The 18712-nt window shown below is 43.7% G+C and overlaps 1 protein-coding gene across 2 annotated transcripts; it reads left to right on the top strand.

The window, feature by feature from the left end:
• The first annotated feature begins 3370 nt into the window (after positions 1-3370).
• Positions 3371-18574, top strand: atp2a1l (ATPase sarcoplasmic/endoplasmic reticulum Ca2+ transporting 1, like). 2 transcript variants are annotated; one of them, XM_014158560.2, is made up of 21 exons: positions 3371-3669; positions 6086-6103; positions 6659-6741; positions 8453-8557; positions 9066-9204; positions 9848-9928; positions 10195-10280; positions 10677-10974; positions 11263-11429; positions 11708-11796; positions 11996-12098; positions 12646-12894; positions 13138-13356; positions 13509-13620; positions 14140-14366; positions 14587-14807; positions 15142-15344; positions 15631-15850; positions 16182-16299; positions 16694-16811; positions 18268-18574. In XM_014158560.2, exons 1-21 carry the CDS (start codon positions 3552-3554, stop codon positions 18273-18275), a joined length of 2982 nt encoding a protein of 993 aa, XP_014014035.1. In that variant the 5' UTR covers positions 3371-3551; the 3' UTR covers positions 18276-18574. The 2 variants fall into 2 exon arrangements, with proteins under 2 accessions (XP_014014035.1, XP_045558553.1); XM_045702597.1 differs by lacking the exon at positions 18268-18574 and adding an exon at positions 17369-17413 and having other exon boundaries at positions 3372-3669.
• Positions 18575-18712: the final 138 nt, after the last annotated feature.

Raw genomic sequence — 18712 nt, 5'->3', positions numbered from 1 at the left:
TTGTAATACTTAATTCACCATTCGACCAAGACTTAACCACAGACCCATGAGTAAGAAAACGGGAGCAAATGGAATCTTTTCCTCCTGAACTGTCCTGATCAATGAACCATGACCATAGGTGGTGCCCGAGAGGACCGCTTGTCAGGTTATTCATCACGGCTGAATGACAACTTCTGTTTCTCTCTAGAAAAAACCCCGTAACAGCCTTTAGGTCAGGAGGTGCCCATTTAAAATGAGCTGCTACACAAGTAGTAAATTAAACCAGTGGTGAAGACAATAGTTTTTATTGAGTATTAGATTTAGAGAATAATCTGGACTTGCATGGCGTCATCAAACTGGGTTAATAAATACAGCTAGGCTTTATTTTTTATCTATAAAACTGGCCACAGTTTTCTCTTACAAGTGAAGTAAGAAAAACAACCATACTCCAAGAATATTTCAAACTTGAAGTGAGATACATTACAGAACTGATTGAAAGTGCATAAATCTAAATGATCAATGACCCTTTGAACAATGACATACAGTGAGGGAAAAAAGTATTTGATCCCCTGCTGATTTTGTACGTTTGCCCACTGACAAAGAAATGATCAGTCTATAATTTTAATGGTAGGTTTATTTGAACAGTGAGAGACAGAATAACAACAACAAATAATCCAGAAAAACGCATGTCAAAAATGTTATAAAATGATTTGCATTTTAATGAGGGAAATAAGTATTTGACCCCTCTGCAAAACATGACTTAGTACTTGGTGGCAAAACCCTTGTTGGCAATCACAGAGGTCAGACGTTTCTTGTAGTTGGCCACCAGGTTTGCACACATCTCAGGAGGGATTTTGTCCCACTCCTCTTTGCAGATCTTCTCCAAGTCATTAAGGTTTCGAGGCTGACGTTTGGCAACTCGAACCTTCAGCTCCCTCCACAGATTTTCTATGGGATTAAGGTCTGGAGACTGGCTAGGCCACTCCAGGACCTTAATGTGCTTCTTCTTGAGCCACTCCTTTGTTGCCTTGGCCGTGTGTTTTGGGTCATTGTCATGCTGGAATACCCATCCACGACCCATTTTCAATGCCCTGGCTGAGGGAAGGAGGTTCTCACCCAAGAATTTGACGATACATGGCCCCATCCATCGTCCCTTTGATGCGGTGAAGTTGACTTGTCCCCTTAGCAGAAAAACACCCCCAAAGCATAATGTTTCCACCTCCATGTTTGACGGTGGGGATGGTGTTCTTGGGGTCATAGGCAGCATTCCTCCTCCTCCAAACACGGCGAGTTGAGTTGATGCCAAAGAGCTCCATTTTGGTCTCATCTGACCACAACACTTTCACCCAGTTGTCCTCTGAATCATTCAGATGTTCATTGGCAAACTTCAGACGGGCATGTATATGTGCTTTCTTGAGCAGGGGGACCTTGCGGGCGCTGCAGGATTTCAGTCCTTCACGGCGTAGTGTGTTACCAATTGTTTTCTTGGTGACTATGGTCCCAGCTGCCTTGAGATCATTGACAAGATCCTCCCGTGTAGTTCTGGGCTGATTCCTCACCGTTCTTATGATCATTGCAACCCCACGAGGTGAGATCTCGCATGGAGCCCCAGGTCGAGGGAGATTGACAGTTCTTTTGTGTTTCTTCCATTTGCGAATAATCGCACCAACTGTTGTCACCTTCTCACCAAGCTGCTTGGCGATGGTCTTGTAGCCCATTCCAGCCTTGTGTAGGTCTACAATCTTGTCCCTGACATCCTTGGAGAGCTCTTTGGTTTTGGCCATGGTGGAGAGTTTGGAATCTGATTGATTGATTGCTTCTGTGGACAGGTGTCTTTTATACAGGTAACAAGGTGAGATTAGGAGCACTCCCTTTAAGAGTGTGCACCTAATCTCAGCTCGTTACCTGTATAAAAGACACCTGGGAGCCAGAAATCTTTCTGATTGAGAGGGGGTCAACTACTTATTTCCCTCATTATAATGCAAATCAAGTTATAACATTTTTGACATGCGTTTTTCTGGATTTTTTTTAATGTAATTCTGTCTCTCACTGTTCAAATAAACCTACCATTAAAATTATATACTGATCATTTCTTTGTCAGTGGGCAAACGTACAAAATCAGCAGGGGATCAAATATTTTTTTCCCTCACTGTATGATACTTCCATAAAGTCCAAGTAATGCACCAGTTAACCACTGACCTAATTCCTAGAGATGTCTTTGACTTTCAAAGTACATTTTTGGTAGATTTAATATTCTATGCCACTATCTTTTCTCTTTAAAATACATTTTAGCAGGGTCTTAACATTTGTTTCTCATCAGTCAGCAGGCATTAACCGAATCATTGCTCTGGTTCTTCCACAAGAAGACATTGTACAGTTGCTGCATGGGTGTCGATTTCAGGGATCAACTGTCACACATCTACTTAATCTGCGTCATATCTCCCAACTGCCTTTCCCTCCTTCCCCTCCTTGTAAAAAAAGAGGAATAAAATTGTTCTCTCCACGGCGGGGTTCTCTCTACTGAGCGATAGTAAGATATACCTGCTCTCCTCTCCTGCTGCCCCACCAGTCATTCCTTTAACTCATACTCCAATGCCTTTCTTCTTTTATTCCCTCACTCCTTTTCTCTGCCCTTCTATTCACTCTCACACCCCTTCTTTTGTTCTTTCTCTTTGTTCTTCTCATTTGCTCTCACATTCTAACACACTGTGTTACTCCATGCTTCCCAAGGTCCCCCAGGCCTCAAATGGTATGCTTGATCTCTTTCATCTGTCCAACAAGTCTTTTGATACTTGTTTAATGAAAGGAAAAGAGGTGCAGTGAGATAATTACTATGATAAATGCCCCCCAATATTGCCCAACAGAAGTGGCATGACTGTGGTTTGAACTATCTGTTCGGTTCCATGTGAACCCCCATGCATCAATGTACCATCCTGGTTGCCTAGGCTTCGATGTCACTGCGCTCCACTAATGCTTGTACTAAGTTAACCTTCCACCACCTCTCTCTATCCGCTCGCTCGCACTCTTTCTCTGTCTCGGCCCCCTTCCTCAGCAGAAACCAGTTGAGCCGTCACTCAATGTTTCCCCTCCTCCCCCTGCAAGATCTTCTGTCTCACTCTCTCACCTTCTCCCCTATCCTTATTCCACTGACCATGCATGTTCCAAAAACAGTTCTTATTCCATGGTACACCCCCCCCCCCTTCAACTCCGTATCCCCCCCACACACCCCCTTCCCCCCTCCTCCCCCAGGCCAAGTCCACAATTCCTGTCCAAGTCTACCAGCTTACCTCCCTATTACTCCACCTCAAGCCCCACCCTCACCATCCCATATCTCTCGTGCTGGAATTTAGAGGCGTGTACACGTGGGGTCCCCACCAATAGTGTGGCCGTGCTGATATAAAACCCTGCAGCAGTGTTTGCTTATTCGCCTTTCTGTCAGTCCAGCACTCCTGCTTGTGGAGGGGTCGAAAAAAATCAAGGGACCAATACAAGTCCTAGCACCACACACAAAACAAAAAGGAGCAACACAACGAAAATCAAAAGAGCACAGCTAGACACGGCTAGTAGCAAGGATGGAGAACGCGCACACGAAGACGCCGGCAGAATGCCTGGCCTTCTTCGGGGTGAACATGGAAACCGGTCTCACCCCAGACCAAGTCAAGAAGAACCTCGCCAAGTATGGCCCCAATGGTGAGACCCACGGAGGGATGGAGGGGTGCATGAAGAAAGGGGAACATAGAAAATACATGGAAACTGCCGATAGAATAGACTAAGTACAGGAGGTGTGCCCTGTAGCATAGAGACCACTGGGTTAGGCATTTACAACCAGTAGATGTGATGTTTAATATGTGAAGGAATGATCATATCTGTTAAGGACATCACAGGTTTTCCTCACTTTGAAGTTGTTTTTTTCTTCGTTAGGGACACTTGCAGCGGACAGTGAAGTTCTGTGTTGGATTATTTTTTAGAAAAGGGTTAGGTTAGTTGCCACAGGTGGTAGACATGGACATGCAGAGATGGAGAAGCAGAGACTTTTGGGGGCTTTGAAGAGCTATTTAAAGAGGAAAGGAAGAGGAGTGAGAGGCAGAGAGACGGGTGATGGCTCAAGAGTCTTCATGGGTAATATATAGGGCGAGCATTTTATTTTATTTTAATTTTATTTTTATTTAACTAGGCAAGTCAGTTAAGAACAAATTCCTTCTTTACAATGATGGCCTTCCAAAAGGCAAAAGGGCTCCTGCGAGGACGGGGGCCTGGGATTAAACAAATTATATAAATACAATATAAATATAGAACAAAACACACATCACAACAAGAGAGACAACACTACATAACGAGAGATCTAAGACAACAACATAGCAAGGCAGCAACACATGACAACAACATGGTAGCAACATAACATGGTAGCAGCACAAAACAGGGTACAAACATTATTGGGCACAGTCAACAGCACAAAGGGCCAGAAGGTAGAGACAACAATACATCACACAAAGCAACCACAACTGTCAGTTAGAGTGTCCATGATTTAGTCTTTGAAGAGATTGAGATAAAACTGTCCAGTTTGAGTGTTTGTTGCAGCTCGTTCCAGTCGCTAGCTGCAGCGAACTGAAAAGAGGAGTGACCCAGGGATGTGTGTGCTTTGGGGACCTTTAACAGAATGTGACTGGCAGAACGGGTGTTGTATGTGGAGGATGAGGGCTGCAGTAGATATCTCAGATAGGGGGGAGTGAGGCCTAAAAGGGTTTTTATAAATAAGCATCAACCAGTGGGTCTTGCGACGGGTATACAGAGATGACCAGTTTACTGAGTAGTATAGATTGCAATGATGTGTCCTATAAGGAGCATTGGTGGCAAATCTGATGGCCGAATGGTAAAGAACATCTAGCCGCTCGAGAGCACCCTTACCTGCGGATCTATAAATTATGTCTCCGTAATCTAGCATGGGTAGGATGGTCATCTGAAACAGGGTTAGTTTGGCAGCTGGGCTGACAGAGAAGTGATTACAATAGAGGAAACCAAGTCTAGAATTAACTAAGGGTAGAGAATGCTTGTTGGACTCTAAGAAAGCTTTGTTGTAGAGCATTTAAAACAAAATCTGAGGAGGGGCTTGCTGAGTATAAGACTGTATCATCTGCATATAAATGGAAGAGAGCTTCCTACTGCCTGAGTTATGTTTTTGATGTAAATTGAGAAGAGTGTGGGGCCTAGGATTGAGCCTTGGGGTACTCCCTTGGTGACAGGCAATGGCTGAGACAGGAGATTTTCTGACTTTATACACTGCACTCTAAAAGCATCATTTTTGTCCTAGTGCAGAGGGGGAGGTCCTTAGATGGCTAACAGGGATGAATGATATGAAATATGATCACTGAGTTGCTGATCATTGACCAATTACATGCAGCGTGAACTAGATAGACCAAGCAAAGTTAGATGGAAGTCTGCTTCGATTAGCTCGCTGAAATGCCCACAGCATTTTGTGTTAATTTAACGTTGCATAAGCTGGTTACAATTGCATTTCTGGCCACAGTTTGTTAATGATCATGCTTTTGTAGCAAAACAGTATTTGATGAATAAGCAAGTGTATCAATACACTTACAGTAAAGACTACAATAAGCAACATGGTAATTGCTATTATCAGATAATTGTCCACAATTCCATGGGCTACATTTCAATGCATTTCTGGTTTATGGCTAGTTTATGGGCAATCCAAATGTTATGTTGAATTAGTGTGTTGTTACAGATTTTAAGGCTTGTTGATACAAAGCAATAGTTAAAACACTGATACATTATTTATTGGATCTGTTGTACACTAAGACACTTTAATGTACAGTTTAGCTAGGTCCGATTTTTGTTTTTGGTTCATCCAAAATGGTTGAAAGTAAGTATATAGAAATTCACCAAACTGTGCTTTAAAATGTCTTAGTGTACAACAGATCCAATAAATAATGTATCAGTGTTTAACTATATTATATATCTGCCCAGTCCAAGTGGTGATGAACTAAGCAAAGTCTGACATATCATACAATATCATGCAATTTATTTTGTGCTAATATTGTTTTTTGGGTTCTGCCCACCTTCCCTTCCCTGCATCGTGATTGGACAACCCCAGCACTGCCAGCTGAGGAGGGTAAGTGTTTTTTTTTCACATCAACTGTCACTCATCCGAGTTCACAAATAAGAAGCACATTGTGGAAATGTACCAATGTCTATCAATATTATGAATACTTTTTTACACGTGATTCACATCATTTTAAAAATGACTACTGACTTCAAAATAAAATCAACCTTTATCTGGAGTTAATTGTAACATGCAAGCAATCGTTTGATTGTGGAAGTTCTTGCACATTATTGCATAATCCTCACACTCTTGTATAATCTTGGTAACTGAGCAACCACATTTATAGTTGTATGACTCCAAATCAATCAATACATGGGTCATTTCCCTTTTTATATGATAATCACTTATTTGGGGTTGGAAATCAAGCAAAACATTACATACATTATCTCTCTTACACAGCATTTGGCATAATACTTATCTTGCCTCCAGACACTTAGACAAAAATAACAAATACACACAAATTCTCAGAACATTATTTAATAATACTTTTTTTTCTATTTTGTTTCTCTCTCTCTCTCTCTCTCTCTCTCTCTCTCTCTCTCTCTCTCTCTCTCTCTCTCTCAGGTAAGACCACCTGGGAGCTGATTGTGGAGCAGTTTGAGGATCTGTTGGTCAGAATCCTGCTGCTGGCTGCCTGCATCTCTTTTGTGAGTAAACAAAGGCTATGCTTGTATTATTTCATCCTGGTTATTTTGCTCACGATAATAGTAATAGTAGCCAAGAACACCTGTGAAATCATTTCAAGATGTTAATATCAAGTTTAATTCCCTTCCCACCCCAGAGCGAGAAGAAAATACTTATTTCATATTTTTTTTTTGGGGGGGGGACCACCCATCATACACACTCATACCTAATCTACACATTTTTTGTTAAGACCCGTAATTGATATCAAACAGCTGTGACAGTGGCACTTAAAGTTGTAGGCCTGTAACCCAAGCCACTGGCCTGAAGGATGATCCTGCATATCACTGCTTTGGCATTGCTGTCTTGTCACTTTATCAAACAACTTGTACCTTCTCTTGGCACTCCAAGTCCCCTTCCCTCTTAAAATATATTTTTGAACAGGAGAACTTGGGGTGGGGGTACATTGAACAGGACAAATATAAGCACCCCCTATTTGATCTTGAGAGGGGTGGTTGGAGGTGTATTAATTCCTACCACACACTTTCCACCCCTTTGGGCAGCTGTCAGGATGGCCTTAGAAGGCGAATATTGAGGAGCGGGTGAGAGACAGGGGGTGCAAGGAGTAAGGGGGGGGGGGGGGGGTCGAGGGGGTAATGATTTATTTTAAGAAAGACTCAAGCCAGGGAAGAGAAACTGTATCCTTCGGGAAAAGGTCAGATCTGATGGAAGGAACGATGGGCTTCCACAGAAAGAGGTAGAGAAGGTTGAAGTGGATACTGTAGGAGGGACATTGAGATCAAGTGTACAGGGATTGTGTCATTATTGTGAAATACAGCAAACTGGAGCACTAAACTGCAAACTGGAGCAGTTGCTTAACTTTAGACAACAGCTGAACAACATCAACACAATTTAACGAAACATTTTAACACAGCCAGCTGATTCGGTGTTTACCCATTCAAGTGTTGAGAGCATATATAGAGTGTGCGACCATTTTTTAAAATATTTTGACATAAGTTTACTATTCCAAAATTGCAAATGCACAAATGCTAAATTTCAAATGCATAAAACAAACGATTTACACAATTCAAACATTTTCGCACACTGCATTTATAAATGAATGAACAAAATGCAAGTTAAGTAGGTCTATTTCTAAACCTGTAGCAGTTTTGCCTCCTGTTGTTGTGCCCATGGACACTAGCGTTGAGTCTGTGTAAGAGTATCAGACAGTAAACAGACTAAAATAGAACAGTGATGGAACAAACAGATGAAACCATTTTCTAAATGCCCGATAGTGCCCTGCAGGGCCCTCTGAACTGAACACTGCTTATTCACAATCATCTGAAACATCCTCACAGCTTCCCTAGGGCTTTAAGCCAAGGGCTTCCCTCTGGAGAATTGTCATGTCCTAAAATCCATAACATCATCATAAACATGTGTAAACCATATATAAATCAACAAAAACCTACAGACAACCACAGACTATCAAATAGCCCATAGAAATTCCTTGCTTTGCATCAGATTCAGAATCAGACAACTTTATTGCCATGCCACAAATGTTACTAGGAATTTAATTTGATGTTTTACACAAAACCACTGTATCAGATAATAATTGCATTGATCTAACATTGATTTAACTGTGATCAAACACGGTTTCTCCTGCAGACAGTGTGACTGTATGCTATGATGCACCAAATGCTAACCATTTTCCGCTGTTGTCCACCTGTTTGTGCTCAGGTGCTGGCTTGGTTTGAGGAAGGTGAGGAGACCGTCACTGCCTTCGTCGAGCCCTTCGTCATCCTTCTCATCCTTATCGCTAATGCTGTTGTTGGAGTGTGGCAGGTCAGTCGTGTTGACATACACACGTACACGTTGAGCAATGATACATACCCGCAGCTTTGATGACCTGTAGCATGTGGGTTGGTGACATAGTGCACGTGGGTTAGGGTTACTGAGAAAGAGCAGTTTGCTCAATTGAAACAGAATTACTTTTGGACACCAGTGAGAATGACATCCGGGTCAGGTATGTTTTGAGTAATAACAAACAAACAGACAGCCACCTGCGGTATTGACTGTGGCTCTGTTAGTTGTGACTGTAACATGGTCTATTTCCTTAACATTTGTAACAGTTGTATTGTCTGGAGTTGTGTTATGAGTTAGGGCTATATGTAATGACTAGGTGTATAGTTATGCCTGTATGTTATGACTAGGTGTTTGTATTGTCTGTGGTTACGTCAGTGTCGACTGCAGTCCTGTGACTTGGTGTTCGTATTGACTGTAGTTGTGTTAGAGTTGAAAGTGGGTGTTTGTATTGACTGTAGTTGCACGCGTGTCTGGTTGTCTGCCACAGGAGCGTAATGCTGAGGACGCCATCGAAGCTCTGAAGGAGTACGAGCCTGAGATGGGCAAAGTCTTCCGTACTGACAGAAGGAGCGTGCAGAAGATCAAGGCCAATGTGATGGTTCCTGGTGATATTGTGGAGGTGTCCGGTGAGAGACCCATCTTTCTCTTAATTACCTATATTTTTTATTCTGTAATTTCTTGTACACTGTTTTAAAGACCTAGGGACTAGGGACTCTAGACTACAGACTCATGCTGCAAATTAGCGCAAGCTAAAGCATGATGGGACAATTCATCTGACTGTTGATGACTCAATGTGTCAATGTTTTAATTGTGTGTCCAACTAACAAATACATGTATTTTATTATCGCTTGCCCAATCAAATGTTTTCCTTTCTTTTTTAGCACTTTAGGCGTTAAGTGGCTTTATTGTGTAAACTGTTGAGAAAGAAAGTTAGGGACCCATAGAGTGTATATTTGAGAGGATTCTCAAGAGCAGGACATACGAGTGCAAGATGGAGGGGAGGGGGCAAACGGCTGTGAAAACATGCTGAGGGAAGGAAAACAAAATCTTGGGTATAAATACCCCCCTACCACCTGCCACACCTCTTCTCTCCTTCTTGCCCTCTCTCTCTCCCAGCTCTCCCATAACCCACTGGTGGTCATGTATCATAGTACACCTGTTGCCCTTCAAGTCAGTCATTTCTATGGCATTCCTACGGCTTATTCTGATTGGTTGGTGTATAATGTGTCAGTTGAGGTTAAGCATGCATACTTATCTCTCCCCCCCCAGTCGGTGACAAAGTCCCCGCTGACATCAGGATTGTTGCCATCCGTTCCACCACCCTCCGCATTGACCAGTCCATCCTTACTGGTGAGGATCCTTACATACCACAACTCCCTACTATATAATACATAACATGTTGTTTTAACTATGCAGGAACTAAAACAACAATACACAGTTACATTATTAAAAAGCACTACGGATAAAGAACACAATAAAGTCTAAAGACCTATTTACATTATCGTCCTATAAGAAATGTGAGAAAGGGTGCTTTTTAGACCTGTAAGGCATTGTCTTGCATACTGTTTTCTTGTTATGTGTCCTCTCATTGACCATTGTCTGTGGGTCCCCCTCAGGTGAGTCCGTCAGTGTGATTAAGCATACTGAACCTGTCCCCGACCCCAGAGCCGTCAACCAGGACAAGAAGAACATGCTTTTCTCTGCAAGTATCTCTCCATCTCTCTTTCCCTCCATACCTCTATCTCTCTATTCTATTCTCCCCTCCATCACTGTGTCACTGCATCTTTCTTTTCTTTATTCACCTGTCCCTACTTGCCGCCATCCTTTTTCTACACCTCTATCCCTCACTCTGGCCCTGTCTTTCCCTCTCTTTCGTAACACACCCTCTAGCGTTCTCCATTCATGACTAGTAAACTTTTCTTAATCGTCTTAGTTCCTAGATGAACAGAAGGCCTACAGTAGTGTATAAGAGTTTGTAACAGGGTGTACAGTGTGAAATAGTGTATAACCATATATAAAAAAAAAAACATTGTATACTAAATTCTACGTTATTTTCTCACTGTCTATCCTCCACCACTTCCACCTCTACCAACCACAGGGCACCAACGTCGCTGCCGGCAGGGCCATTGGCGTGGTTGTAGCTACCGGCGTCTCCACCGAGATTGGCAAGATCCGCGACCAGATGGTCGCCACCGAGCAAGAGAAGACCCCCCTGCAGGCCAAGCTGGATGAGTTCGGCGAGCAACTGTCCAAGGTCATCTCCCTGATCTGTGTTGCCGTGTGGGCGATCAACATTGGCCACTTCAACGATCCCGTCCATGGAGGTTCCTGGATCCGTGGTGCCGTCTACTACTTCAAGATCGCCATTGCCCTGGCTGTGGCCGCCATACCTGAGGGTGAGGGAGAGAGGGAGGGAGGGATGGATAGGGAAAAGAGAGATGTCATGGGGAGGGGAAGGGTGCATGAATGTGTGTGTTTGGAGGAGAGATGGGTTGTGGGGTGTATGCGCGTGTTCGTGTATGTGTGTCTGTGTGTGCACATGTGCGTGGTTGTTCAGGTATGTGCGGTTCACACAATGCTCGTTGTTTGTGATATTCCATTGTGACTAAATGCACACTATGTTATTCTCACTATATCACTGCTATTTGATTTACTCGCGGTTTCGACTATCATCTCTCTACCAGGTTTGCCCGCTGTCATCACTACCTGCCTGGCTCTCGGTACCCGCCGTATGGCCAAGAAGAACGCCATTGTCCGCTCTCTGCCCTCTGTGGAGACCCTGGGTTGCACCTCCGTCATCTGCTCTGACAAGACCGGAACCCTGACCACCAACCAGATGTGTGTGACCAAGGTGGGTGCTGCATAGAACATAGTACCCTATAACGGGTCTGCAACTGGCAGCCCACGGGCCAAATCCGGACTCCGAACCGATTTAATGTGGCTTGCCAAGGTTGTCTTAGTAGAAACATACAGACACATTTGTACACAGACACACATTTCACTGGGACATTGGGCAGCATATTGTTCACTATGTGACCAATTTGGGCACATTCAGACACTTGACAGACTCACGCACATACACAAACTGAACAGTAATTTCACAACTTCCCTTTGTTTCTTCCTCTCTAGATGTTCATCATCAAGAATGTTGATGGCGACCATGTCAACCTGGACATGTTCGACATCTCCGGCTCCAAGTACACCCCCGAGGGAGAGGTGTAAGTAGTCCCGTTTCTGTGGCAACCAGCGTTAACTTTACGACATAGGTACCATTCAAGCTACTGAGCCTCATATGACAATTATGTGAACGCATACTCTCTTTATTCCTTCTTTCTCTATTCTCTCTACATCTTCCTTCTTTCCCTCTGTCAATCTCTCTCTCCCTTCTTCCACCTCTCTATCTCTTCCCTCTCTTAGCTCCCAGGGAGGTGTTAAGACCCCCTGCGGATCCTACGATGGCCTTGTTGAGCTGGCAACCATCAGCGCCCTGTGCAATGACTCCTCTCTGGACTACAACGATGTAATGAATTGATTCATTTGTTACTTATTTATCACATTAGTAGGCAGGGACAGTGCACCATTCATTCATTCCATCCATCAATAGTTCAGTTTTCCCATCAAGGTCTCGCTATGTCGCTCCATTTTCTTCTGTAGTCCCCTAAACACAGATAAAACGACGTGGCTAACACATATTTATGCTCTGACAAAGTCATTGTGACAAAGCTTTGAATTTTGTTGTTTAGTTGTCACATACAGCGGATAGGTGCAGTGAAATTTGTTGTTTTGCAGGGTCACCCATAGAAGTACGGAGCCCCTGGAGAAAATTAGGGTTAAGTGGCTTTCTCAAGGGCACATTGACAGATTTTTCACCTTGTCAGCTCGAGTATTCAAACCACAACCTTTTCCGCTTCGCAACTGAAATGTACTCTCTGCAGTCATGGCTAACAAACATCAAATAACATGTTTTATGATTACGAAGGTGTCCCGTTGCTGTAGATTCTACCCTCTGCCTCTTCTTAACTTCTTTTCTCGGACACTTTATCTCTATTTATCTCCCTTCCCTCCAGGCCAAGAAGATCTATGAGAAAGTGGGTGAGGCCACCGAGACTGCCATGTGCTGCCTGGTTGAAAAGATGAACGTGTTCAACTCCAAAGTTACAGGCCTCTCCAAGCCTGATAGAGCCAATGCCTGTTGTTCTGTGATCAAGCAGCTGATGAAGAAGGAATTCACCCTGGAGTTCTCCCGTGACAGGAAGTCCATGTCTGTGTACTGCACCCCCGCCAAGGGCGATGGTGGAGCTAAGATGTTTGTGAAGGTCAGCTCCTCTCTCTCTCTCTCCACTTTCTAGCTCTCTTCTTCTAGTCCTCTTCCTCTAATGCTGTTGTGTCAAACATGGGCTTATGCCTTATTGTTCCGTTGCAAGTAGTTTATTAGCCACTAAATTATAGTCTCTCAACAGTTCTACTGACAACTGTATTTTCAAAGCAGTAATGGAAGGAGTTTGATTTGGTCCCTTTGTGAAAACCCAACCTCTCTCCGTTTCCTCCTCACTCAATAGGGTGCCCCCGAGGGTGTGATTGACAGATGTGCCTATGTTCGTGTTGGCACCACCCGCGTTCCCCTGACTAGTGCCGTCAAGGACAAGATTTTGGCTGTGATCAAGGAATGGGGTTGCGGCCGCGATACCCTGCGTTGCCTGGCCCTTGCCACCCGTGACACCCCCCTGAAAGTCGAGGAGATGAAGCTTGAGGATGCCACCAAGTTCATTGATTACGAGGTGAGGAAGAAATATTTCCCTCTGTAGATAGATGGATAGATACATGGACAGATACATGGATGGACACCTTTTTTGGATGGATGTCTAGCCAGATATATCCAAGTTGGTTTTGACTCATCCTCACCTTTCTCCCTCACTCCTCTTGTCCCCAGACTGACCTGACCTTCGTTGGCTGCGTTGGTATGCTGGATCCCCCGCGTAAGGAGGTTACGCCCGCCATTCTGTTATGCAAAGCTGCTGGAATCCGCGTCATCATGATCACTGGTTAGTGTACCACTACCTCCTCTCTAGCACCCATTCCCAATACAGACCATCTTCCTTTACAAAGTGATTGTGTATATGTTTCCTTTAGTTCTTCTATGAGTTTGATCTAGTTTGTGTTGTCTGTTTCTAAGTAAATATTATACTTGTCTGTTTTTTTGCTTCTGTGTTGAAAGTGTTGTTGCATCCACAATGGTTTTTGTTGTGTCTGTGCTATCACGTGTCTATTGTGTTTATATCTCTGTTTACATAGACGTCTGTATTCCACGTTATATTAGCATGTTTTTTGTTGTTGCTAATTCTCAGTCACATATTACCTGGGGTTGAATTGGAGAGAAAAAAAATGTTCCTGTAAAATTACTGTAAAAAACAACTGTAAACTCACCAGTAATTCAACTAAAATGTCAAAATGAGTTTCACGTTGAAAACGTTCGATTCCACTCCTGGTCATTATTACTGTACAGTACATCATTCTCTTTATCCTTCATCTGATTGGCTAATTTCATCCTTCGACTCCCTCAGGTGACAACAAGGGAACCGCAGTGGCCATCTGCCGTCGTATTGGCATCTTCACGGAGGATGAGGATGTGACTGGAAAGGCCTTCACTGGCCGTGAGTTTGACGACCTGCCCTCATTTGAACTTCAAAGCGATGCTGTCAGAAACGCTAGCTGCTACGCCCGTGTGGAGCCCTCCCACAAGTCCAAGATCGTTGGGTTTCTGCAGGGCCAAGACGAGATTACCGCCATGGTGAGGCCAAGACATTTGTGTAGATACACATACAATATACTATAAAATACACAATTCTTCAAACATTTGATAGTAGTTCAAGTGAATCCAAAGTTTACCCCAAATTCCTGTACTGTAACTGTTAGTGCCGTGGAAGTGATAGTATTCCTCCAGCGATCTTTGAATGACTGACTTGTAAATGCACCACTTCAACTGACCCTCTCTCCCTACCTTAAACCAGACCGGTGATGGTGTGAACGATGCCCCCGCCCTAAAGAAGGCCGAGATCGGCATCGCCATGGGCTCTGGCACTGCCGTTGCCAAGTCTGCCTCTGAAATGGTCCTGGCTGACGACAACTTCTCTTCCATCGTGTCCGCCGTGGAGGAGGGCCGCGCCATCTACAACAACATGAAGCAGTTCATCCGCTACCTCATCTCCTCCAACGTTGGTGAGGTCGTCTGGTGAGTGTTCTGTCCATACGGGACGGACTGGATTAGATCCCTGGGCTCTTTGATACTGTGTTTGCCCATCGAGCCTAAACCTAGGTATTAGGTGGTCTGATGAGTGTTCGTATGGGACCAACTTTTGAACCCGGGCTCTCAGAGATTGTGTTAGCCCATCAAGCTAAAGCCTAGGCATTAGCTTAGGTACCTAACTTCTCTCCTCCTTGTCCTCCCCATCCCTTCAATTGTAGTCGGCTTTCATCTATTATTCTTTGGGATTTGTACTTTTTTAACTTGTAAGCACATAAATCAAAATCAATCAATCTACCTTTTCTTCCTTTCACTCATTCAGTATCTTCCTGACTGCTGCCCTGGGTCTGCCCGAGGCTCTTATCCCCGTCCAGCTGCTGTGGGTCAACCTGGTGACTGACGGTCTGCCCGCCACCGCCCTGGGCTTCAACCCCCCCGACCTGGACATCATGGGCCGCCGCCCCCGTTCCGCCAAGGAGCCCCTGATCTCCGGCTGGCTGTTCTTCAGATATATGGTCATTGGAGGTAAGCGTGGAAGAATAGGATAGGGGAACTATCTGTCTTTGTCCGAAATGTCAACTTATTCCCTTCATAGTGCACCATTTTCGTCCAGGGCTAATAAGGTTTGCACTATATAGGGAATATGGGCCCTGGTAAAAAGTAGTGCACTATGAAGGGAATAGGGTGCCATTTAGGACATATCCCTGTCTGCTTTGCATTAGTAGGGTCCTGTAAGGGCTGGTTGAACACCACCAAGGTGTTCACCCACCTGAGTCTGTGTCTGACGGTAAGTCTCTTTGGTCCGCACCAGGATATGTCGGTGCCGCCACTGTCGCAGCTGCCGTCTGGTGGTTCATGTACGATCCCACCGGCCCTGGAGTCACCTTCCACCAGCTGTCCCACTTCATGCAGTGCCACGATGAGAACGAAGACTTCATTGGCATTACATGCAAGGTGTTCGAGGCCTCTCCCCCTATGACGATGGCTCTGTCCGTGCTGGTCACCATTGAGATGTCCAACGCCCTCAACAGGTCAGACGCAGAATGCACACGCACAGGCACATGCACAGACACACACTCATACACATACAGATGCAAGAGCACAGACACACAAGCACACACACAGGCATGCACTCGCGCGCGCGCTCACACACACACACACACACACACACACACACACACACACACACACACACACACACACACACACACACACACACACACACACACACACACACACACACACACATATGCAAGAGCACAGACACACAAGCACACGCAGAGGCATGCACTCACGTGCACACACACACACACACTAATCATGTGATGTTAAATTGTCTCCTTTAACCCCCCTCCCTTTCAGCTTGTCTGAGAACCAGTCTCTGGTGCGCATGCCCCCATGGAGCAACTTGTGGCTGGTTGGAGCCATGGCTCTCTCCATGTCCCTCCACTTCATGATCATCTACGTCGACCCCCTGCCCGTAAGTACTGTCGCTGTGGAAAAGGTCCCATCATTAGCCTCTGTCACCGTGGAAAAGGTCCCATCATAGTCCTCTGTCACCGTGGAAATGGTCTCATCACAGTCCCCTGTCACTGTGGAAATGGTCCCATCATTAGCCTCTGTCACCGTGGAAAAGGTCCCATCATAGTCCTCTGTCACCGTGGAAATGGTCTCATCACAGTCCCCTGTCACTGTGGAAATGGTCTCATCACAGTCCCCTGTCACTGTGGAAATGGTCCCATCATATGCTTATATGCTTAATGAATTTGACATTTATATTGCTCAGAAGACGCTACTGAGTATTTTCTGTCAGTAGTTTGTCAGTTGTTCTTCCCTAATAACCCTGTGTTCTTCTCTTCCCTTCTCCCGCCCAGATGGTCTTCAAGTTGACTCACTTGAACGTGGAGCAATGGTTGATTGTCCTGAAACTCTCTTTCCCTGTCATCCTGATTGACGAGGTGTTGAAGTTTGTCGCCCGTAACTACCTGGAGAGTAAGTGTGCCTCTAACACACACACACACATACACCTTTACCATTGTAACCAAATGATGGTATTCTATCCTTGTATTTGCAAGCAATTCTGCTTCTAAAGTAATTTGAATAACAGTTATATCCTAGCAGTTCTACTGTATAACATTCCTTGTTCTCCATTTGAATAACAGCTTCGATAAAAATCTTAAATTAATTCCTTCTTTCATTCACCCTGGTCTTTTATTTGGTACGAAATGAATAATCCTTCCATCTGGTTAAGACAATTTGTATCATAATGTTAAATGCTTGTTTAACCTCTTCTAAATGTCTCTCTCAGTTGTTTCAATCATTTTATCATCGGCTCTCACTGCCTTTATTTCTTCTTTATCTCTATACTCCGCTCTCTCTTTCTCTAACTCCCTGTATTCATTCTTTTTCTCTAAACTCCTTTTTCTAACTCTGTGTATTCCTTCTTCCTATCTTCATACTCGCTCTCACCTCTCTCTCATTCTCTTTTATTTAATCATATAACTCCATCCTTTCATTCCTCAATAACACATTGAATCATCTTTTTACAGACTAATCCTGAATATCACCCACCATTAGCCTGTAACCACAGCAAGGTATCCCACCAACTGCATCGCTAGCGGTTCTCTCTTTGTGTGTATGTCATTGTGTTTATGTCAGGAGAGTGTGTGTACATGTGCAAAGCGAATCTGTGTTTTACAACCTGCCCAAGTTGCGTTCTTGTCGTTTTCAGTCTTTCCTGGGGATCTCTAGCCTATATGCTCAAATGTGTGTACATGCTACTTCTGTATTGTATCTGTACTGCTCTGTATTCTGCTGGTCTGGTTTATGGATGTTGTTTTCCACTGTTATACGTATAACTAGTTTCAGTGATGTATCAGTAGGCTTTGGGGAATTGGTCCCAGATCTGTTTGTACTGTGTAGCCAACTTGTATGGTTGTTACATAGAAGTTAGTTAAACAGCACAAACCAGGATATCATGAATCGTGTCCTGTTGTTGCTGTTGTGAGTTGTCTAGATGCTTCGGCATTTGCGTGTGTGGCGGGGGGGGGGGTGTCTGAGTCTGAGGGGGTAGATGTTTGACGCAGTAACTCTTGTTGCCATAAACATTTTGAATATGAGTTATTATTCGATAAAAGTGTGATATATTTTTGGTCAATATACTGTAGCTCTGCAGTAAATAACCATATTGTAATATTTACGAAGTGAACGTTCAGATCCTATACTAGTAATATTACATTGAAATCTTTATAGAATTTTTTTTTACAAGAAAGGCTAGTAATTAGCTATTGTAGTATTATAGCTATGATAATACTACTATGGTTGAAATAACATGGTAATTATAGTTTCATTACATACCTCTGCTGCTAATTTCATCAGCTTTCATTTAAAATTAACGTTGCAGTTAGCTCTTTCCCTCTGATTTCCTGCTTTTCTTCTTTCACTCTAGAAAAATAGAAATCTAGAAGAAGAGGAATTAGAGAGGTGGAGAAAGGGAGGACGAGGAGGAGAAGATTGAAAAAGATGACGATCACAGCCAATGAATGAGGAGCTCTTGTGAGCCAACCAATAGAACAGAGGGGGCTAAACAGGAAAGTCAACGAGAAAAAAATAATAAAAAATGCACATAAAACAACCTCTGTATATGGAAAGAGATTTAATTGGATTGGGGTTTTACTCCACCAAAACAATATTCAAATATTTAAGATTTTATTCATAGAAATAATGTATTAAAAAGAGATTTTTTGTTAAACTTGGATACTCTTGACTGTTGTTTTTTTTTGTTCAGTTTCTCCACCACAATCCAACTTGTGTTACATTTCTCTACTACTCATTACTTTATCCGGGTCTTTGCCCCTATGTGCGCTACATCAGTCCAATGTAGGAGAGAAGTA

Source organism: Salmo salar, chromosome ssa19, assembly GCF_905237065.1.
Source record: "Salmo salar chromosome ssa19, Ssal_v3.1, whole genome shotgun sequence".
In the NCBI taxonomy this organism is placed as follows: domain Eukaryota; kingdom Metazoa; phylum Chordata; class Actinopteri; order Salmoniformes; family Salmonidae; genus Salmo; species Salmo salar.
Note: the sequence above shows the minus strand (reverse complement) of the source record. Positions and strands in the feature narration are given on the sequence as shown.